Here is a 24,990-nt window from a genome sequence, read left to right as displayed (position 1 = left end):
AAAAGGTTTAAGTATACGTTTCTTTATATATTTGTCTTAACACACACACACACACAAAAAAAACTAAGAAAGAAAACATACTTGGTTTAGTAGATTTGTTATACTTTGTGTACTTTTAGCTTAAAAGTAATAGACTGTGTGCTATTTTTTAACCTGAAGATATAAGTACTTAGTGGATCTTAAAGTCAGATTTAATAATTGTAGTGATTGTAAATAACTGCCACAGTACTATGTTGATTTTTGCAAACCTATTACTAATTGTGCAGTGAATTTAAAACTTTTGTGAGAGAACAAAGCTAAATTGTAATGTCTTTTGTAGTGAGGCATTGAACTTCATTTAGTTTTAAACTGATTCTGGATTCCACATTTTTAACAGATATTAACAAAAACGTAAGTTTAAATAAAACTGTCTGAACTTCACGATTAAAAAGTGAAATTACAAGAATGAGTAAAGATAAATTTGGGGGGAATTTGTAAAATGTCATGTTAAAAACAAAGGATTACTTATAAGGTATTGAATACACTTTAGCTCCTTTCTTAACTTGGTTTTCTCCTTCACTCGAAATTTTAACAATCTGTTGGTGGTTCAAGTTTTAGAACAATCCTTCTTCACAAAAGTCAATTTAAAAAAATGTTTTTAAATGTCAAGCAGGTTAGCCTCCTTAACCTCTATCACCCTAGTCCCTCGTACCAAATCCTCTCCGTAACTTCCAACTAGCCCCTTAACAGATCTCAAGGCCACTCTGGCTGGCCTCCCTCCAAGCATTTTTCCACCATACAGCCTCACTGATTTTTAACAATGTAAATGTCTTCCTATAGCAGCTTAAAAATAACTCAGTAATTCCTGCAGTTCATAGAATAAAAACCAAGACTTTGAACAAGGTTTAGGAAGCCTTGTCTTAACCAGTCTCCACCACTTAGCCAGGTGCACTTATTTTTATCATGCCTGTAATTCCAGTACTTTGGGAGGCCAAGGTGGGTGGAGAGCTTGAGCCCAGGATTCTGAGACCAGCCTGGGCAACTTGAGGAAACCCCATCTCTAAAACAAATAGAAAAATTAACTGGATGTGATAGCATGTGCCAGTAATCCCAGCTACTAGTGATGCTGAAGTGGGAGGATCACCCAAGCCCAGGAGGCAAAGGCTGCAGTGAGCCGAGATCGCATCACTGCACTCCAGCCTGGATAAGAGAGTGAGACCCTGTCTCCAAAATAAATAATAATAGCTAAAAATAAGTGCATGTAAAAACTGGTAAAATCCAAATAACACGTATAGTTAACAGTATTGTGCAGAAGTTAACTTCCCGGTTTTGATAATGTACTGTGATTATGTAATATGTTAATATCAGGAAAACTGAATGAAAGCTACATGGGAAATTCTTGTATGATTTTTGTAATGTCTTTTAAGCGTAAAATTATTTCAAAATAGAAAAACTAAATCACTCCCTCAGGAAAGCTGTGTATTACTTTTCAGAACAGATGAGCCACTTGGCTGCCTATTTTCTTCCCTTATACTTGTTACTGGTAGAAAATGTAAATTTTAAAAATTAATGTGAAATATTTGGCTATGCAACTAGAGTTTAAGCTTTTCAGGGGCAGGGTTCATACTGTTTTCTCTCCACATGTTATCGTCAGTAGTTAACTCAACGCTTGGCACAGGAAATGTGTCCAATAAACATTTATAAATGAAAGACATGAATGAACCCATCAGTCAATGTCCTTTGAAATCATAAATGTATGTAAATATACATACTGACATTTTTAAAAGACTCTGCTCAAATTGTGAAGTTAATGGGAGAATAAATGCCAGAGATCTAAACATAGATGCTTCTAATTTGGAAATGATACAAGCTAATGAGAAAAAAAGGCATGATAGCAACTAATAACATTTAGTGAATATTTAATCCTATTATTCAAAATGCTTTACAAATAGTTATTTCCTTAGTTCTTATGATAACTATATCAAGTGTGTGTTATATTTATCTTCATTTTACAGATGAGAGACACATAGAGATTTGTACCCTGCCCGTGGTCGGAGTAATTATACAGCAGAGGCAGGATTTGAACACAAGCACTCTACTACAGGGTCCACATTCTTTATGCATTACTTATGCATTACTTACTGCCTGGAGAGAAAGTCTGAGAAGATTGCTTGAGAGCATCCTAAACACTAGCTATGAATTCTGAAGATAGATTACAGGCTGGTATAGGTCCACACTATTTAAAATGTTTATATTCCAACCACTTCACACAGAGCTTTCCATATAACAGACACAAACACACACACATTCACACGTACATTTGGTGAAGAAATAAGTGAAGCTAAAGCAAACTGAAGAAAAAAGAAAATATTAAATTACAGGTTAAAAAACTGGTTCTAAAGGGGCATCTCCATCCAATCACAGGACTTTTACCTTTAACTCTTCGCTTTAAAACAGAGGCTGGCTTGGAGTTTCTGAATTAACAAGAAACACATCTATGTGGGCAGGAGGGGATGGGGCTCCCAACCAAGTCAAGGTTACTTGAAATGGGTCAGGTACAGCCGGGTGTGCTGGCTCAAGACTATAATCCCAGCACTTTGAGAAGCTGAGGCTGGCAGAACACTTGAGCTCAGGAGTTCGAGACCAGCCTGGGCAAGATGGTAAAACCCATCTCTACAAAAAAATACAAAAATGAGCCAAGAAGGCCGGGCACGGTGGCTCATGCCTATAATCCCAGCACTTTGCGAGGCTGAGGCAGGTGGATCACCTGAAGTCAGGAGTTCGAGACCAGACTGGCCAACATGGAGAAACTCGGTCTCTACTAAATATATATGTGTATGTGTGTGTGTGTGTGTGTGTGTATACATATATATAAACTAGCTAGGTGTGGTTGTGGGCACCTGTAATCCCAGCTACTTGAAGGCTGAAGCAGGAGAATTGCTTGAACCCAGGAGATGGAGGTTGCAGTGAGCCGACACGGTGCCACTGCACCCCAGTCTCGGTGACAGAGTGAGACTCCATCTCAAAAAAAAAAAAAAGGGATTAGCCAAGCATGGTGGTGCATGCCTATAGTCCCAGCTACTAAGGAAGCTGAGGTGAGAGGATGACTTGAGCCCAGGAAGTGGAGATTGCAGTGAGCAGAGATTGTGCCACTGCACTAATCCAGCCTGGGCAGTAGAGCCAGACCCTGTCTCAAAAAAGAAAGGGAAAAGAAAAAAGCAATAGATCAGGTACATAGTAACTGAACGAGAGGAACATGAAAGAAGTTAAGAATGTTAAGGGAAAAAAAAACCAGGAGATCACACAACAGTAGACTCAAATACCACCAGACTATTACAAAGAACAAGAATTAGTTCGCAAATACTTTTGATATTGCTCCATCCTTAGAGTTTAGGGCCTATTCCCAAATAGAGATAACAAACAGGTCATACTTTGGAATTGTTTAAAAAAGCAAGTCCTACTACACTCAATAAAAAATGCTTTGAAGTGTACACATGTGTTGATTTTGTGACATATTCTTAATCTTACTAGGTAGCTACAGTATCAAAAAGCCACAGAAACTCCACAATGAGGCTACAGGATCGGTAAAATAGCTGGAATACTTTCCTTGCTGCAGACAGCTGGGTGTTGCTAATTTAGCTACTTTAAAGTGAGGGGAGGAAAGAAGAGGGAGTAATTTCGCCACACCTCTATTAATTTAGAAGGCATTGATAAACATGGTTACATGTTTATCATGTAAACATACAGGTTACTTTAAGGTTATATATACTAAAGGGACTCTAACCAAAGAACTAGGGTAAGCAGAAATTGCTTTTTGTCTTGGTTGAGGTGTGTTTGTTTGTTTTGAGACAGGGTCTCTCTCTGTCACACAGGCTGCAGTGCAGTGATGTCATCCTAGGTCGCTACAGCCTTAAACTGGGCTCAAGCAGTCCTCTCTCTTCAACCTCCCAAGTAGCTAGGACTACATGTATGTGCCACCACAACTGGCTATTTTTTTCCCTTGTTTTAACAACTTTAGTGAGGTATAATTCAAATACCATACAGTTTTCCCATTTAAAGCATACAATTCAATGGTATTTCGTATATTATGTTTATACTCAGTACCATCACCCTAATCTAACTTAAGAACGTTTTGGGGGCCGGGCGTGGTGGCTCATGCCTCTAATCCCAGCACTTTGGGAGGCTGAGGTGCGCGGATCAACTGAGGTTGCGAGTTCGAGACCACCCTGACCAATATGGAGAAACCCCATCTCTACTAAAAATACAGAAAAAATAGCCAGGCATGGTGGCACATGCCTGTAATCCCAGCTACTAGGGAGGCTGAGGCAGGAGAATCGCTTGAACCCAGGAGGCGAAAGTTGCAGTGAGCCGAGACCGCACCATTGCACTCCAGCCTGGGCAACAGAGTGAGACCGTCTCAAAAAAAAAATTTTTTTTTATTTTTTTCCTGCAAGATAACTTCTGGTTATATCAATGGCCACTCACTCTCTTTCTCAACAAGCTCACCCCCTACCTTCAGCTTTCTGAAGAGGCACCGTATTACTGTGTTTACCTACAGTAAATTTCTATAGTTCCTTCCTGTGAGCTGCTCAATAAAATGTATATAAGAGGCAACCGTACAAACAGAGGAAACACCTTCTACTATCCATTCTACCCAAGCCAAATTAATTTTAAATGTGTAATTCTAAGAAGCTTTTTTTTTAACCACTTGACTAAAGCAGATATGCTTTATATTTCCCCTCTTGATCTTCAATTTAATGCCCGGAAGCAAGGGTTTGTAAGAACTCCTACATATAAGACTTTGCAGAGAAGCAAGCTGGAGACTTTAACTTGCTACAAGAAAACCTGGCTTATCCACCATCCAAATTTTGATAATCTCCAGGTCAAATTAAAAAAAAAAAAAATAGCACAGTGCTTCACACATGTGCTCAATAAAAATGTTTGCTAAACCTTGTTGAATAATGATATAATAATAGCTAACATTCATGAAACACCTACCTTGTGGTATCTACTGATGTATGAGTTTTATTTTAACTCAGTAAAGCCTCGCAAAACCCAGGAGTATTATGTCATGACCATCACCTTCATCCACATTTTAAAAATAGGAAAACTGAAGCAAAGAGCACGACTGATCAAAATGACAAAGATGGGAAACTGAGGCTAAGAGCATGATTTACCAAATGACAGCCAGACTGCAAAAGCAGACTATGGCTTCAGAATTCACACTCTAAACCATTCCTCTATGCTGCCCATCAGGAAATACTTAAGGTAACAAATGATTACCTTACAACACAGATGTCAGTCTATGCTCTAATGTCAAAGAAATAAAGAAATTCCATGGGCTACAGTGATATAATACCAAAGGGGGTTGAGGAGGGACTCACTGCTTCCATAAAGGACAGATATATTGCAAGCATATAGTGACTACAGCTAGCCTCTTTAACAATAAGGAAGGAGAATGAGGAAGTATTCACAATCTGAAGTGGAACAATGACAAAAAGCAACAAGTAAATGGATGAACTAAACCATCTGAGGAATTAAATTATCACCAGTGTGTCTCTATAATTTTAAAAAAGTTTTATTTCTGAGATCAAGTAAACACTCAGGTCTAATTATAATGACCACAGCATAAACTCAGGTCTAGAATGTAACAGTATGCTACAAATGATTTCGTTAGAGTGAAACTGATCTGACAAAGAAGATGCTAACAGCCGGTTCTTGGTCTGTATTTAGTTCTTCTTTTCTAAAGACTGGTAAATTGCAAACTAACAGAAGCTATTATGAAAACTCCTCCAGAAGAAAAACATTCACCTGAGGATTACATTACTATAACCTACATGAATCTTTAATTTGCATGTATGTTACAGTTGAATGGTTCTCGAAGCACTACCTAAACCACAAAACTGGTTGGCCAGCCCTGAAGAAGAGCTACTCGTGCTGCTCGAACAGAAGTCACACATGCCTCTCCCTGAGATCACAGGCCTACTGTCCAGACATGCATTCAAGAAACAACAAGCAAAATCATCTGGGCCATTCAAGACACCAGAATGAACAGAAATCAGATACAAACACACGTCTAGCTTTTTAAAATAATAGTGGATAGATATATAGGGCATTTTAAACTGGCAATGGCAAAGACTGTAATTTTCTGCTGAGGGATATTATCACAATTTTCCAACCTAGGTTTGAACCAAGGCTCATAAGAGCTCTCCTCCTTAATGCAACATCACACCCAGTACTTTGCTATGACGTTCTATACAGCAGATTATAACCCTGACTCCCAGGCTTTTTGGAGTTAATCATTTCCAAAGAGAGTGAGTTGGGCACATTAGATTAACATGACAAACTAGAGTGGCTTCTTTCCATTCCCACCCCAATAGAGTCTTCTTTTTCAAAGGAGGACAAACATTTGAAAAAATTATTTCAGAGTTCCAAAGGCCCTGACAAGCTACTGTTAATAACTCTTGATCCTCTGGATCAGTACAAAACACAGTTAGGTAAAAGAGAAAACAAAGAAGGCCAGATGTGCTAATGAAGACATAAGGAAATACATCAGTGATCCAGGCAATAAAAGCCTGAAAAATATTATCTTTATAAAATAGTGAATAAACCAAATTTTTCTTTAGTGTTACTTATAACTTTATCTTTGAGTGTTTGAAGAAAAGGTAATGACAGTATGATAAGTTATAATCTGGATCCTAGTTTACCAATTGTTTTTAAACATTTTTAGTGACTGAAATATCTCCAATTCTACCATGTGCTTTCACAAACCACAAATATCCTCCGGTAGATTGAAAATGGATATTTCTTTTTCTTTTAAAATGTACCTTAAAAGATACGGTTACATTTTCCTCTTTCATCAATAACTTTCAGAATACACATGCTATTCAAGAGTGCCAAATGAATCTGTGAAAAGGAAAATATATGACATGGAGGCTGATTAGACAAGGACAAAGCTAATCAAAATTGATTTGGCAAAGTTGAAGCCTGTTTCCTCTTTTTAGCTATAATGGGAAGGGGTGAGAGGGAGTAGATTCTTTTTCAAGTGACATCTTAAGGTTGAAAGCTCATATCACAAAACATATAGCATGATAAATATCTTAACTAAAAATTGCTAACAAGGGTCTTTGTGATTTCTTTTGTAAGAAGACTACACAGCGTAAGAAGTGTGATGAAGAAGAAAGAGGAAGACGGAGGAGAAAACCAGTAAGATGACGGTTATCTGCAGAAAAGATTGTTTTTTCAAACATAATTTTAAAAGTCTTCTTTTCTCAACCCCACATCTGTCTGCCACTTTTCACCAGAGAATTAAGCAAAGGCATCACTGCTCAGTAGCAGAATGTTTTTGCTTATCTGGAAAGGTAACTTCATGGACATACAATAATTATATCTAGAGGTAACTTCATGGACATACAATAATTATATCTAGTAACTTTAAGAAACCCTGTAGCTATGATCTGACATTAAAGTAGGCTCCCAGGGTCTAAATGGACTTCTGCCAAAAATTAACAATGGTGAAACAACTTACTTTTGCACTCTAGCCAAACAAAAATAATAAAACCATAGTCTCAATTTCTCTTTAGTAAACTAAATTTAGATTTCACCTTTAAAATAAGCTTTGACATAAAAGGCTTTAAAATAACAAGAACATCTTACATTTGGGTCTTTTCCTAGCTAATTATTTGCTGGCATTAGAATCAAAATTCCTTGGCTTCACCTTAAATTGACACTCCCAAGTGCTAATTAGGAAACTATATACATTATTAACCAGAGAATGTTGTGCTTAAAACATGCATGTTACATATGTATCTTATTATTAATGTTATTCCTTTCACTTTTCAAAATACCTCTTTAGAAAATAGAGCTCCTATTTCAATGAAGCAATTGGTGGCTCGTTAGGGATTTCTTGTCAAAATGCAATTAATAGGAAGGGGCCAAGATGACACAGGATCCTTGTGTTGGAAACATCCTTAACATGAATCAAATTTAATCTCACTGAAATAGTCAGTGGAGAGAAACGTTAATGACTGCAGATGTTACACATTTTGCTGGTACTAAGGGATTCCCAAAGAGAATGGCCAACTCACGTATGAACTAAACCACTACCGAGGAACCGCACACGTCAGGAAGTACAAGGCCGAGACAGGCCTTTCTCCAGTACTTTCTCTTCCAAAAAGCCGCGGGACAGATGGGAAAATAAACGCATGAAAACAAGGTAGACCTAATGATTTCCTAATTAGGAAGGAGACGTGATCTTCTCATTAATTGTCAAGCTAACTGACCACAATAGCAGTTTCATAAATTGAGTTCATTAATCCAAACTTTGGTGTCTCTAGTTCACAGAATTCTCCTCATACTTCCAGACCCTTCATCCAGTCACAAAGTTGTCAGTTCTGCTTGATTTGTTTGAATACTGTACTCGACGACAGCTGTCGGAAACAGTACATTAGAACAGCTGCTATGACAGCTACAAGGGGCTTGGAAGTTTAATTAGGCTCAATGTGACATTGTGCATTTTTCTAAACAAGGAACAATCCACAAAAATAAAGAAATTTTGAGTGAGTCTGAACAATGTTTACTTATTGGCACCACCAACTGGTTAACCTCAGTTTGAGTTATATTCTTGGTCTCATATCTTTGCTACCAGGCTGATAAGAGGTATAAAGAAAACAAACAGGAGGAGCAGTTAGATGCACAAGAAAAGGGGTATTAAAAGGGAGAGGAAATGGTGAGGAAGTCACGTCAATAATCTCTTTCAAAGGCTGGCTGGTAGCCAAGGAGGATCCCACAGTGTCTCAGGATTTACTTCCAAAGGAAATGTATTCAGAGGCCCTGAGCCTGGTGCCAACGGCAAACAAAACCACTCATTATGGTCACAGCCCCCTAGAGAAGGGGAGAATGGCTTACTCTCAGCATCCGTGCGGAGGAAGAAAGTGAGGAGCAGCAGCAGCAGTCTGGCTACGTGCACCATCCTGCAGCTTGGCAGCAGCGTGCACGAGCAGCTTGGAATCACTGCCTCCGGAGCCGCAGCAAGTCTGTCCAATCTGAAATTTCAGCTGGAACACTTTCAGAGCCTGAAAGGGGGGAGGCAGAGAAAAGAAAAGGAAGAAAACACAAAGATGTTTAGATTTCTTACTCCTTCCCCCCGGTTCCATCACAATCACCATGACAGACACAATCCATTGACAATACACAATAAATTGTAACTGTCATGCTTTGTATTAGGAAGGAAATAACTTGGTTTGTAAAACGTAGGAGTCTTAGAATATCTGGGTTTGTGTTATGTGGGAGCTCTCGCATTCCCAATTTTAGGCCCAACCACCTTGAATTTCATTCTTTGCTTATGCCACCTTTTGGGCAAAGAACCTGAAAAAGAACTGCCACTTCTTATGAAACATTATGTAAATACATCAGTGGAAAGAAGCACACCAGTGCTATGAGAAAGATTTAAGAGAAGTTCCTCCGTACAGGATAAAAGTCTATTACTGACACAATAATGAAAGCTGCTTTCTTGGCATCAGGTGAAATGACAGGGCTAATTCAACTTCTCCAGGTAAACAGTAGAGGTTAGAATGTTTTACACAAGCATATTTGGCTTCTTCCCTGAAGGCACATCAACGTTCAAATCTAGTTTGGCATCAGTAAGTCAAAACAATAGTTAGCATGAGCCTCTTTCATTTAACAGCATTTTTATATGCCTCCTGGGCAATGGTTTAATTTCCTCAATCTTCTCCGTAAAATCAAGAAGTCACAAACTATTTTTAGAGCACCTACTGTGTGCAAGGCATCAAGAGTGACAGCACAAGGAGTCTCAAGGTAGAAAGATGGGTCAGGTTCTATTATTTTTGTTTAAAGATTAGTAGGGAAAATAAAGCAGGTATACCAGATGACTAGTACAATTTAATAAGTGATTAGTTCCAGGAAGGAAAACCAGGTAATGCTGTAAAAGATAGGATCAAGATTGACATCATGGAAATAGTGTCTCAAACTAGGCCTTGAAGTTTAAGCAGGATTTTAACAAGATGACGAAAAGGCATTCCAGGAATTCTATGCAAAGGCAGGGCAGTGGGAAAGGAACTTTGGAAAACCTGAGTTTCCTGGTTTGGTTGGAACAGGGCCTCCCAAAGGTCAGCATGCATCGGGTCCCCTGGAAGGCTTCTTAGAACAGATGGGTGAGTACCACCGTCACAGTTTGTGGGTCAGTAGGTCTGTGGTGGGGATCCAATAATTCAACAGTTTGCTTTTTTGTTGTTGTTGAGACAGTCTCACTCTGTCACCCAGGTTGTAGTGCAGTGGTACAATCACGGCTCACTGAAAACACTGCTTCCCAGGTTCAAGTGATTCTCCTGTCTCAGCCTCCCAAGTAGCTGGAATTACAGGTGCCCACCATCATGCCTGGCTAATTTTTGTACTTTTAGTAGAGACAAGGTTTCACCATGTTGGCCAGGCTGGTCTCAAACTCCTGGCCTGGAGTGATCTGCCTGCCTCAGCCTCCCAAAGTGCTAGGATCACAGGGATGAGCCACCACTCCTGGCCTCCCAAAGTGCTAGAATTACAGGCCTGAGTCATAAATTTGCATTTCTACATGTTCCTGGGAGATGCTGATGTTGCCAGTCCAGAGACCACACTTTGAGAACCTTCTGGTTGAAGTCATAGGAAGCTATCTTCTATTAGGAAAACCAGAAGATGAAGCAAAAGAAAATGGTTCAGAGTCAGGCATGATGGCTCACGCCTGTAATTCCAGCACTTTAGGAAGCCGAGACAGGAGGATCACTCGAGGCTAGGAGTTCAAGACCAGCCTGGCCAACACGGTGCAACTCCATCTCCACTAAAAATACAAAAAAAAATTAGCCGGGCATGGTGGTGCACACCTGTAATTCCAGCAACTCAGGATGCTGAGGCAGGAGAATCACTTGAACCCAGGAGACGGAGGTTTTGGGGAGCCAAGGTCCTGCCACTGCATTCCAGCTGGGGTGACAAGTGAGACTTCGTCTCAAAAAAAAAAAAAAAGATTCAGACTTAAAAAAAAAAAAATAGGTCACAGAGAGCCTTGGATGGTGATCTAAGTCAAATGGCCTTTACTCAGCAAACTACAAAAAGAGCTATTAAATGTTTTAGAGCAGAGGAACAACATGAAACTAGGCTTTGGAAAGATTAACTGACAACTAGACCACGAATGATTTCGAGAATGCTACTAGGCCACAGCAAGAGTTCCAGGTGAGAAGTGATACAGGATTTAAGAATAATCGTGGTCCTGGTAGGAATTAAGAAGGAAGGCAACGACTGACTGGCTCCAAGCAATCATTCGAAGTATGATTCTTCACGTGTTAAATAATTGTACCTATAGAACCCTCAATAAATCTAGCACAGACTCTTATACAGAGTACACTCTTAATGAAAAATTTAAAAAGAGAGAGTAGATCACATCCTATTGCACCCCCTATCACTGCAGAAAAAATTTGAAAATGACTATCAGTATTCATTTGCAAAATGAAACTGCATACCTTTATTTTTTTTATACTGAAATATTTTAAACATACACAAAATTTTTGACAGGAAATACTAGAGATATCCAGAAATAACCTAATCCACTAAAATAACTTGTACTTTAAAAAGAATTGTAATACAGATGCCATAGTATGTCTTTTCTGAAACTGAGCTTCAGCGTGAGAACAAAAAATTTTTTTAAGATATTATCTTTTTTATTACTATTCATGAGCAGTTTGAATGCAGGAAAGATAAAACTAAAAAGAAAGAGAGGAATCTTCTATTAGCCTCTTTTTTTTAAAACAAAACAAAACAAAACAAAACAGTGGGTGACATGAAGAAGCAAGTTGTACATTGGAAAATTTCTTGAATCCAGAAGTTGGCCAGGTGTTCCAAATCAGCTATTGTTATCCATCTCCTCTGAAAAACAACTTCTCAAGCAGTTCACAACTATCAAATGTTAAAAATCTCAAAAGTTCCTAGGAAAAGTGCTAAAGGAATCAGCTCTCCCCTCCCCATCCCCCTCCTCCTGCTTTCACTGCTCCCATCCTCGTGCCAGCATTTCAAATGACAGCAGAGTCCAGAAGACATCAGTCCTGTCGGACTCAATTTGTGTCTGTGCAAGCGTATCAGAGCCAACTGCTACATAATGACTCCGTGTGATCACAGAGATGGAGACCTAGGAATGCTCGCTCAGGGAAGAAGTGATTTGGCTTTTCCTCCTACTCAGCTGAAGTGCATAAGAAGACCAAATTTTTTCAAATGAACCTTCAACTGTTACTCCTGGACTTGCAACAGTGATAGGATCTAGCACTCTAGAAAGGAATGCAGCTATAAACATACATATTTATATTTAAATGGGTTGTGCCTAAAGGAGATCAGAGGTGTGAAGATAAAATCTATTCTAAATGTTCATTCCAGCTAATCTCCATTCCTTATCTTGTTTATTACACAGCAACATTGCCAAAAGGGAATGCTGGCTGCCTATCTGTAAGGTGGAATTTAAATTTGGTACAAAAATTGAAAACGGATTCTTAACATAATTAAACCAAAAATAAAGAGGATAAAAGAATATTATAAGTAGTTTCCATTAATCTATAGTAAGGGTTGCTAAGTACTCTTAAAAAAAAAGAGCAAGGAGGTTCAGTGATATGAAAAGTACCATGTTTTACCTTACTTATATCACACATTATTCAGTATTTGTCCAAAAGCCTCAGTAGAAGTCAACCCTTTGATTTTCATATATTTTGCTCCTTCTTTCTTGAGACAGAGTCTCATTCTCTGTCATGCAGGCTGGAGCACAATGGCACAATCTCAGCTCACTGCTACCTCCACTTCCTCGGTTCAAGCGATTCTCCTGCCTCAGCCTCCTGAGTAGCTGGGATTACAGGCATGCACCACCACGCCTGGCTAATTTTTGTATTTTTAGTAGAGGCAGGGTTTCACCATGTTCATCAGGCTGGTCTTGAACTCCTGACCTCATGATCCACCCACCTGGGCCTCCCAAAGTGCTGGGATTATAGATGTGAGCCACTGCACCCGGCTCTGTCTTTCATCAGCAGGGACATGCAGATAGAACTCAACCATGTACATGAATTTAAAATAAATTTTCAAAAATTTAAAACTCTCTGGTTTCTTATTTCTCATACCACAAAGATCTTATGAAACAATAATTTTGCAGATTTCCAATTAACTGAATATTTGCTTTTGTATGTATGTACATGGGTGGCTGGAGAAACTAACAGTTCAGAGGGTAATACGATGCATGTAATATAATTTGAAACGGAACAACAAAGAGTGCACTTGCCTAAAAGCCTTAACAAATCACGGTTTCAAGCATTCACATAAGCTGACACCTATCCAACTCTTTTTCTTCAACTTACCATTGTAACACTTTTCTGTAATAAGTATATTTATATTCAAACCAATATGAATGTTAAAGGATTTGTATGATTTTTTTCAGCTTTCTATATTGTTGATGTTTGTTTCTAAATACTGTATTAAGATTTTCTTTAAAAAAAGACAAACTGGGGCCTAGTCCCTCAGAAAACGGCAGATTATAGGTTTTGTATGGGAAATGTAGAAAATTAGCCAACATCTTGCCATACCAGAAGCAAAGAAGTTTTCATAACTACTAGGCTATATTTAAAAAAAAAAAAAAAAAATCCAAGATAATGAGGTGCCTATCAGCTAAACGGAAAATCTGAGTGACAAAAAGAATAATAACTGCAAAGAACTACAACAAATCACATTACAATCTATGAGTTCATAATTTTAAAAATTTCACTGATTACTCTAGGAGAAAGTTAGAGAACCAAATCATTTCTCTGAAAGCAGGAACAGAAAAGGAAGGAATTAACCAAAAAAAAAAAAAAAAAAACAGACATTACCGCTGTCACTTAAAATTAGGTATCATTGTTTATTTCTGAACATTTTTCATTTTTCTATCATAACAAACCCATCCTCTCAAGTCTAGACATCTCAGAAGCAATAATATCATAATGATATTTAACCTGAACATACATGCATAAAAGATATGCATTAAGTTGGTGGATGGTATGGGAAGGAGTATGTCCCCAAATCACTTCTTTTTATCTACCTCCCAAACCAGGCCTCTGTAAATCAGCTGAATGTGGCTTCTAATTATTTATGAGAAGGATCCATTGGTACAAACGATGTGCTGGTAGGGATCTCCAATTTGTAGAACAGACAAAAACAGGGCTGCTCTGGCTGAAGTGTGAAGGAGGGGAGGGGTCTGGAGCCTACAGCACATCTGGCAGAGGTTTCAGGGGGCACCCCAGGAATTCGCTAGGCCCTCAGAGCCCAGCAACAACACAAGTACTGAAAAGAGAAGAGAACCCAAAAGCAACTTTTCAACATTTCACTGACTTGTGAATTTTCCAAGAGAAGGGAGCCATCTGAATATTTTAATGTGGTATAAAACAAGAATCGTCCAGTGCTGACGGATATAACTTTCTGCAGGATAGAAATGCTTTTTATCTGCATTGATTAATAACTGACCACTTTAAACACAGCTAGTGCAACTGAGGAAGTAAAGTTTTTATTTTATTAAAGTTCACTTTAAATTTAAACAGCCACATGTGGCGAGTGGCTACCCCATTGGACAGCACAGACTACAACTACACGTTTACAGCATTGAACAGAAAGTCAGTATTTTTTTGGAGGTGTAGACTGAAACAAAGAGGTGAGAATTCTGAGTTCTTGTAGTCCTTGGCTTCCCAATAATCAGACACCAAAGATTCACTGTGTTATGTGAGGATACCCATTTACCCTTTGGATCACTCACTCACTAATACAGTTTGGTTGTGTCCCCACCCAAATCTCATCTTGAATTCTCATGTGTTGTGGGAGGGACCCAGTGGGAGATAACTGAATCATAGGGGCAGGTCTCTCCTGTGCTGTTCTCATGATAGTGAAGAAGTCTCACAAGATCTGATGATTACGTAAGGGGGAGTTTCCCTGCACAAGCTCTTTTCTCTTGTCTGTTGCCATGTGAGACATGATTTTCACCTTCCGCCATGAATGTGAGGCGTCCCCAGCCAGGTGGAACTGTAAGTCCATTAAACCTTTTTTTCTTCCCAGTGTCTTTATCAGCAGTGTGAAAGCAGACTACTACACTAACCCATCCATGTCCCTTACCCTGCCAAATAAGAAACAGATTTCATGTTTTTTTTAAACTACTTCATAGAATGTAAAGGGAAGATCAGTCTACGACCACACTACCCTGAACACGCCCAGTCTCATCTGATCAAGAATGCAAAGGGAAGATCAATAAGTGGTTGACTCTAAAACTGGAAAATATCCAAATAGAAATAGTGTTAATGAATGTTCCTTTAATATCAAAGGAAAGATTATGTTAAAGATGGGGTGTCATACTTTATTGTATGTCTCACTACTGAACAGGAACTTCTGGCAGCAAAGGACTGCCACATTCTATAGATATAAAAGACAAGCATACTTCTATGCAGTCTCATGAAATAATTTGTATAGTTGTATAGTTTTAACAAAATGGCCACATTTGATTAATATTAGTGAGGGATATGGAAAACACATTCTTAAATACATGCAGGGCACCAAAAGCCTGAATATAAATTATGGAAAATAGTACTGAGAAAAGGGGCAATTGAAGAAGGTTATTGAATTTAATAAAACTATGAAAAACAACGGCAAACCAGACATCTCTGAATAAAATAGTCAAACCTAAAAATATAAGAAATTATTTGTATGAAACTCGTAACACCTCAAAATTATACTCCACATAATTGGCACATCAAATCAAAAACTCCAAATTTTTCTGTTTTGCCCTAAACATGTGTTTATGACACTTAGGAAAAAAAACAAGAGGTAGTTTAGAGCTATTACATATAAATACAAAGTGATAATTCAATCATCTAATTTTTGGCTTAGACTATGACTTAATATGAAGACCCCAGGTGACTATAAGCACACAATGATTATTTGAAGAAATCAACTGAATTTTAAGAATACCCAAAGAGTAAAACAACTCCTATCAATATAGACACTTAAAAGGTCCCTTATATGCCTAACTCTAGGACAGAGAAAAAAAGTCAATAGCTATTATTCTGAGCTTTCTATAGTTTATGATTCACTTTCCAAATTATTGATGCATCTCTGTAAGACTTCAAGTGGCTTTACATTGGAAGCACATATAAACATTAGTCATTTTCAAGGATGGCAAAATGACATTATTAACCTTCATTGTTTCTTTCTCCTTTGGGAAGGAAAAAAAGAGGTATGCCATGAGAAATGAACAAATAGAAAGGAAAAAAACCTCATCTCCCTTTGTAACTATTTTTTCCCCTGCAAACAGAACTGTAATTCTGATTTGCAAAGAAGGATAGCTTTAGAAAAAGAATCTAAAGTTTCTTTCAGTTATTACTGCCTTCATAGCTTCTATCTAGTTTTGTGATGCCAGTAGAAACTGGCAATGAAACGGTTAAAATACAAGTCTATTCAACATGCTGCTGGAACTCTAGTATTTGTTCCTTTCACCCAAAAAGACACTGTGAAAGTGAGAAACTGATCTTTCTCACAAAGTGTAGACAGATATGCAACCCAGCCACTTCCCACTGAAACTCAGGCATTTCTTTTTTTTCTTTTTTTTGAGACGAAGTCTCATTCTGTTGCCTAAGTTGAAGTGCAGTGGCATGATCTTGGCTCACTGCAACCTCCACTTCCTGGGTTCAAGCAATTCTCCTGCCTCAGCCTCCTGAGTCGCTGGGACTACAGGCACACATCACCATGCCCAGCTAATTGTTGTATTTTTTGTAGAGACAGGGTTTCACTATACTGGCCAAGCTGGTCTTGAACTCCTGACATCGTGATCCGCCCATCTCAGTCTCCCAAAAGTGCTGGGATTACAGGTGTGAGCCACTGCGCCTGGCCGGGTATTTCTTTTTTATGTTAAATAATGTATTAGGATATTTTGTTCAATCAATCAAAAGAAGTAATTAATATGCCCTTGATTAAGAGGTTTAGACAAGACGTTTTCATGCTAGGAGTATCATCATAAGCCTAATTTATCATGAAGCAATTATGCACCTGTTACAAAATTTCATATTATTCTCTATATTTCACTTTTAATAACCTATATTCATCAAGCTCTAAAGACATTAGTTATGACCAATAAACTAATATGTAAGTATGGCTTTAAAATTTCCTTGATGACACACTGCACACATTACAATAGGATCTTTTCCTAATAGTAACGTATAATTTGTGTTTTATTTTAAATTGACTTACAAAACTGTATGTATTTATTATACACAATGCGATGCCTTGAAGTATATATAGTATACATTGTGGAATGACTAAATTTAGCTAATTGACATATGCATTACCTCATACAGTTATTTTTGTAATGAGAACATTTTACATGATCTATGTTGGCATTTTTCAAGAATACATGGATATGAAACTATCATTTCTACATCAATATAACTGATCTTGTCATTATCTTAAAAATCAAAGCAGGGTTTTTTAATGAATATAAAATATTTTTGTTTAAAATACATCTTTTTAAATGTTACGGGTAATAGGTTTTATTTATTATTCTATCTATTTGTTTTAGCCCTATCAATACATAGTATGGAAAAGTCTGGCAATACATATTTTACTTCTTTACTATGAACAGCAATTTTAAAAATTCACTTTGAGGAGAATTTACCACCCTCTAAAGGGAATAATCTACATTGATCTTTTTTCCTTAAGATTATTTTAAGAATAAAGTGAGGATCTTTTAATTGTTTTTAAATAGTTCATTACGATGGCTCAAAGAAAACTAATTTAGCCTCCTCACAGGAATAATATTTATTTGCAGCTCCATCCTCAGGGTGATCAAACCTCTGGGCCAGCTGCGAAAGTGACTTTGCCCTCTCCCCCCAGGGAATGCCTAGAGACACTTTTTGTTGTCACAGCACGATGGTAACCCATGGCACCTAAGGGTAGAGGCCAGGGATGCTGCCAAATACCCTATAACACACAGAACAGCTACCTGCTCCCCAACAAAAAATTATCCCATGCAGAATGTCAGGAGTGCCGAGGGTGGGAAACCCTGTCCTAGAACAGCTCATTGGTATGGAGGAAAAATTCCAAATTAAAAAAAAAAAAAGGAACTTTTAAGAGATATCTAATACACTGATTTCTAAACCTACCAATTTTAGGTGTTTCCAACACAGTTTTTGTACATAAACTCAAAACAGATTTGAATTTCTGGGCATGGGAATATGGATGACACCCAAATTTCCCTTTTTGTCCTAAGTTAGAACCAAAGTTGGCTTGCCTTAAAAGTTTAGTTCACAGGCTTAGGCAGCATAAATATTGTCACCAATTAAAAGAATGAAGCTGTTAAATGGAACAGACATTGCACTGATGTCTGTCAGTGAGTAGATACGGTTCCCATGTCTCATGATGGGAGCTTAGCTCTTCTCTAAGGGAACAGTCTCAGGAAAGAAATATTTAGTTTTGAGGACTGTTTTCTCATATCACTGCTAGCAACAGAGATTGATAGTGGAATGGTGAAAGGCTGTGACAAATGGCTAAGGAAAGTGGAATTAAAGAATATTCTCTTCATACATCTCTCACCTTATACACAAATCGACTGAAGATGAATCAAAGAGTTACATCTATGACCCGAAATCATAACAATTCTAGAAGATAACATCAGAAAACCCCTTCTAGACACTGGTTTAGGCAAAGACTTCATGACCAAGAACCCAATAGCAAATGCAACAAAAACAAAGATTAAATAGATAGGACTTAATTAAAGTAAAAAGCTTCTGCACAGCAAAAAATAATAATAATACCAGCAGAGTTAACAGACAACCCACAGAGTGGGAGAAAATCTTCACAATCCATACATCAACACAGGACTGACATCCAGAATCTACAAAGAACTCAAACTCAAATCACCAAGAAAAAAACAATCACATTCAAAAGTGGGCTAAGGATATGAACAGACAATTCTCAAAAAAAGATATACAAATGGCCAACAAGCATATGGAAAAAATGTTCACAAAATGCTCCCTGATCACTAACAATCAGAGAAATGCAAATCAAAACCACAATGCAATACCACCTTGCTCCTGCAAGAATGGTCATAATCAAAAAAATAAAATAAAAAATAGATGTTGGTGTAGATGTGGTGAAAAGGGAACACTTCTACACTGTTGGTGAGAATGTAAACTAGTAAAACAACTATAGAAAATGGTGTGGAGATTCCTTAAATAACTAAAAGTAGATCTACCATTTGATCCAGCAATCCCACTACTAGGCAACTACCTAGAAGAAAAGAAGTCATTATAGGAAAAGATACATGCACATGCATGTATACAGCAGCACAATTCGCAATCGCAAAAACATGGAACCAGCCCAAATGCCCATCAATCAACGAGTGGATAAAGAAAATGTGGTATATTTACACCATGGAATACGACTAAGCCACAAAAAGGAATGAAATAATGGCATTTGCAGCAACCTAGATGGAACTGGAGACTATTATCTAAGTGAAGTAGCTCAAGAATGGAAAACCAAACATTGCATGTTCTCCCTCATAAGCAGGAGCTAAGCTACAAGGATGCAAAGGCATAAGAATGATAAAATGGCCTTTGAGGAATCAAGGGAAAGGCTGGCAGCAGGGTGAGGGATAAAAGATTACACATTGGGTACAGTGTGCACTGCTTGGGCGATGGGTACACCAAAATCTCAGAAATCACCACTAAAGAACTTATTCATGTAACCAAACACCATCTGTTCCTCAAAAACCTATTGAAATAAAAAATAAATTTTAAAAGCAGAACATTCTCTTTATAATCCCAATGTTGTCCTCATGACTATTCTGACATCTCTCTAAGATACTATTAACAATTTACAGGCCAGGCCCGGTGGCTCACGCCTGTAATCCTGGCACTTTGAGAGGCTGAGGTGGGCAGATCACAAGGTCAGGAGATCGAGACCATCCTGGCTAACACGGTGAAACCCCGTCTCTACTAAAAATACAAAAAATTAGCCAGGCATGGTGGTGGGTGCCTGTAGTCCCCACTACTTGAGAAGCTGAGTCAGGAGAATGGAGTGAACCCGGGAGGCGGAGCTTGCAGTGAGCTGAAATTGAGCCACTGCACTCCAGCCTGGGAGACAGCGAGACTCCGTCTCAAAAAACAAACAAAAAAAATTACATAGTAGAGGAAATAGGTTGTGTGGGGAAACTAAATAAATGACTATCAAACCAAACAGAAACATAAAATCTAAAGAAAGGTAGACAGGACAAATATTAACCATATATATCCAAAATACACTCTTCACCTCTCTCACCTTGTCCATATATTTCATTCAGTTATATTGCACTCATCTTTACTGTTACTGCCCTCTTCACATCTACTTCCTCCTTCAATGAAACCATAGATTGATAAAAATCAGAAGAAAAAAAATCATTTTGGGCAACCCTCTCATTTAACAGACACTGCATGAAGTACAAGGACATAATGGAATAAATAACCTCAAAATGCACAAGTTGAGTAGTCTCAGAAGAGGGCTTAGAACCAGTTTACTTTCTTCTACAGCACGGTATCTACTTTTACTATCTCTGACTTACTAAAACAGAAATAGATAGCTGAGGCGATGTCATGATTAATTTTAAAGTGATCAACATAAAGTACCTCCTTTAATTAGCAAAGAGACAATATTACAATGGGCATAAATGAAAGGGGAAGGCAGCCTTAAAGGCGGGGTATAGGAAGGCAGGATGAAAGAATCTCACTGAATGAAGGTATTTGGCAGTCACTGTCCTAGACCAATAAATAATTCACAAATGTAAGTTTATCCCATGAGTCAAAAATTCTCTAAAGAATCAATCTTTAACTTAGTACCTGTTATTATGTACTTGTGTATCTTAGAATAAAAGTTTATAGATGTGCTTGGAAGGAAAAATGATTAACCAGAAATAGATTTTCCAAATTCTCACATTTGTAATTTAATGAATAACATGCAGACACAGGTTTATACCACCTTAAGGCATATCTATTTTGTATATTACTATCAAGTTCCATTTTACGGAGTTTTTCTCTCTCTATCCTCCTCCCACTCTCGCTCTCACTCTCTCTTTTAGATAGGGTCTTGTTCTGCCGCCCAGGTTGGAATGCAGTAACACAATCACAGGTCACTGCAGCCTAGAAATCCCGGGCTCAAGCTATTCTCCTGCCTCTGCCCCCAGAGTATCTGGGACTACTGGCGAGTGCCACTACACTTGGTTTTTCAGTTTTTATTGGGAAGGGGTCTTGCTATGTTGCCCAGACCGGTCTTGAACTTCTGGACTCAAGCAATCCTCCCACACTGACCTCCCAAGGTGTTGGAATTACAGGCATGAGCCACCATTTTTTTTTTTCTCTGTAAAATTTAAATGTTAGCAAGGATATATTTTGAGTAATTGTGACAAGGTGGGAATGGGTTAGATTCTGAATTCATAAAGTTATAGTGTCTAGTTATCTCAGTGGAGAGACATCAGCCTGAGTGCACTTTATTATAAAGTTGCTGAGGGCAACACGGCCATATTGAAAGAAGAAATAAAGATACACAATGGTTATTTTTCAAAAGAAGTTGGCGTTATAAAGTGATTTGATAATAAAGTACGAAAATTTCCTGCAGCAATAAAGGCGCTATGCATTTCCCATACCAAGATGTATCTGAGTGGCAGTGAAAAAAATATTTTTCCCATACTCACTCTTTTAGAAAATATATTTGAGACCTCCAGAAAAAGACTTTTTAAAGTACTGTCATTTTTATTGTACTTCTATAAAATACTCAAACAAAATATACAATATGGATATCAAAAAGGGAATTTAAAGTCGTTAAAAGCCTACTAGCAAACTAGATGTAGTAACTTTCTCAACACCAAACTTTCTAGAAACCAAATGTAATCTTAAATGAACGGCCCACCAAACTAAAAGAAAAGGAAGTGCTGAACAAAAACTTCAATCAAACTTCTCTGCTGGGCCAGGCACGGGGCCTCGTGCCTGTAATCCCAGTGCTTTCAGAGGCTGAGGCGGGGGATCACTTGAGGTCAAGAGTTCAAGACCAGCCTGGGCAACATAATACGACCCCACGTCCTTTTATTTTTTTTATTTTTATTTTTGAGATGGAGTCTCGCTCTTGTCGCTCAGCTCTTGTCGCTCAAGCCGGAGTGCAGTGGAGCAATCTCGGCTCACCGCAACCTCCTCCTCCCGGGTTCAAGCGATTCTCCTGCCTCAGCCTCCTGAGTGGCTGGGATTACAGGTGTGTGACACTATGCCTGTCCAATTTTGCATTTTTAGTAGAGATGGGGTTTCACCATGTTGGCCAGGCTGGTCTCGATCTCCTGACCTCAGGTGATCCGCCCGCCTCGGCCTCCCGCAGTGTTGGGATTACAGGAATGGGCCACCGCACTCAGTAAGATCCCATGTCTAGAAACAAACAAACAGAGTGGGCGCGGTGGCTCACGTCTGTAATCCCAGCACTTTGGAGGCCAAGGCAAGTGGATCACGAGGTCAGGAGATGGAGACCATCCTGGCTAACACAGTGAAATCCGTCTCTACTAAAAATACAAAAAAATTAGCCGGGTCGGGTGGCGGGCGCCTGTAGTCCCAGCTACTCGGGAGGCTGACGCAGGAGAATGGTGTGAACCCGGGAGGCGGAGCTTGCAGTGAGCCCAGATCGCGCCACTGCACTGCAGCCTGGGCAACAGAGTGAGACACCGTCTCAAAAAAAACAACAACAACAAAATTTTTCTGCTGGATGTGGGTCTCACATACGCCTTTTGAAACACAGATATTTATATTTCAAAGTAGAGGACTAATCATTCTAAAATGAGAAGGAATAGGTTCAGGAAGCAAGCCAGGAATGTGGCTGGCACAGACGTGAAAGTATGGGTGGAAGAGAAGTGCAGGGAATGCCTAATTGTTATCTGGTGGGGGATCAAGCCCCAAATTAAAATGCCATCTTTTTAAGAATTTCTGTATCTTTTGTGGTCTACCTAATGATGTTTCCATCACAAACTGAATATAGACTGACCCTTTCCTTTATTATATTTTCTTTAATATTTTTAAATTACAGGTTTAACCATGACTATTACCTTGTTTAAAAAAAAAGAAAAAAAAAAAACTGAACAGCCATGCATTAGAAAATGTGCTTACTTCATCCCATAATTGTCACTAGGGTCAAAACTATTCATTGCATACATCTTCATCGTTGGCTGGGTGCAGTGGCTCGTGCCTGTAATCCCAACATTTTGAGAGGCCGAGGAGGATGGATCACCTGAGGTCAGGAGTTCAAGACCAGCCTGACCAACACGGAGAAATCCCGTTTCTACTAAAAATACAAGATTAGCTGGGTGTGGTGGTGCATGCCTGTAATCCCAGCTACTCAGGAGGCTGAGGCAGGAGAATCGCTTGAACCCAGGAGGCAGAGGTTGTAGTGAGCCAAGATCGCATCACTGCACTCCAGCCTGGGCAACGAGAGCGAAACTCCATCTTCAAAACCAAAACAAAAACAAAAACAAAACTTCATCATTTCCTAATTTGTACTTTAGATTGGTCCATACATTTCATCACACAAATATAGTGCATATTTCAACACACATGTGAAAATATGTATTTATATATTATATACATTTACTATGCTACTAATGAACAATACATTTTCAAACACAAAATTAGAAATTTTAAAAATAAGATTAAAAAACAGAAGTTCTATAATTCTATTCCTAGGCCATATAAATAATTAGGGGCCCATTGCCCTAGATATAGTTGGGATTTTTTGTTTTTTATTCTTTGTTTTGAGATGGAGTCTCCTTCTGTCGCCCAGGCTGGAGCACAGTGGCACCATCTCAGCTCCCTGCAATCTCCACCTCCCAGGTTCAAGTGATTCTCGATTCTCCTGTCTCATCCTCCTGAGCAGCTGGGATTATAAGCAGGTACCACCATGCCCAGCTAATTTTTGTATTTTTAGTAGAGATGGGGTTTCGCCATGTTGGCCAGGCTGGTCTCAAACTCCTGGCCTCAAGTGATCTGCCCTGCTTGGCCTCTCAAAGTGCTGGGATTACAGGCGTGAGCCACCATGCCCAGGGGTAGTTCGGATTTTTTTAAACCTATATTTTAAGTGACCATAGACAAAAATGAGATATTTTACTAGTCCGTTCACCAATCTCTATGTGACAGCTGATGTCAACAACATGTATTATAACATAAAGAGAAGACACTGTTGTTTGGGATTTTCAGACAATGTCCTCATTTTATCATTGTAAATCATCTACATTAAACTAGAATAACTTTACACATGAACAGTGTTCTTGCTTTAAAAATGAATTCCTTCATTCTTTGATTCCAAGAATATTTCTGAATACCAGGCAAGGTGATAGGGACAAGAGACTTATAATAAATGTACAAGACAGCAAGTTCCAGCCAGGTGCGGTGGTTCACGCCTGCAATTACAGCACTTTGGGAGGCCAAGGCAGGTAGATCATCTGAGGCCAGGAGTTCGAGACTAGCCTGGCCAACATGGTGAAAACCTGTCTCTCCTAAAAATACAAAAAATGAGCCGGCTATGGTGGCAAGTACCTGTAGTTCCAGCTACTCGGGAAGCTGAGGCGGGAGAATTGCTTGAACCCAGAGACGGAGGTTATAGTGAGCCAAGATCGCACCACTGCACTCCAGCCTGAGCAACAGGGTAAGACTCTGTCTCAATAAAAAAAAGACAGCAAGTTCCCTAGTACATTCTGGTGCTAGGGGACAGAAAAATATGAGACTTCTTTTTTTTCGAGACAGAGTCTCACTCTGTCTGCCAGGCTGGAGTGCGCCTTGGCAGGATCACAGCTCACTGTAACCTCTGTCTCCCAGGTTCAAGCGATTCTTTTGCCTCAGCCTCCCAAGTAGCTGGGACTACAGGTATGTGCCACCACACCCGGTTAATTTTTGTGTTTTTAGCAGAGACGAAGTTTCACCATGTTGGCCAGGCTGG

General features: G+C 38.8%; 1 protein-coding gene across 1 annotated transcript in view; it reads right to left on the bottom strand.

Moving 5' to 3' along the window:
* The window catches only part of PTPRD (protein tyrosine phosphatase, receptor type, D), a 1,303,505-nt gene that overhangs the window by 418,836 nt on the left and 859,679 nt on the right, over positions 1 to 24,990 (bottom strand). The window contains exon 5 of the mRNA XM_011937289.1: positions 8,887 to 9,053. Coding sequence (XP_011792679.1) covers positions 8,887 to 8,950 — 64 coding nt within the window. The 5' untranslated portion in view covers positions 8,951 to 9,053. The remainder of the gene's footprint in view (positions 1 to 8,886; positions 9,054 to 24,990) is intronic.

This window comes from Colobus angolensis, unplaced genomic scaffold (assembly GCF_000951035.1).
Source record: "Colobus angolensis palliatus isolate OR3802 unplaced genomic scaffold, Cang.pa_1.0 Scaffold162, whole genome shotgun sequence".
In the NCBI taxonomy this organism is placed as follows: domain Eukaryota; kingdom Metazoa; phylum Chordata; class Mammalia; order Primates; family Cercopithecidae; genus Colobus; species Colobus angolensis.
This window is presented reverse-complemented; position numbering and strand designations above follow the sequence as displayed.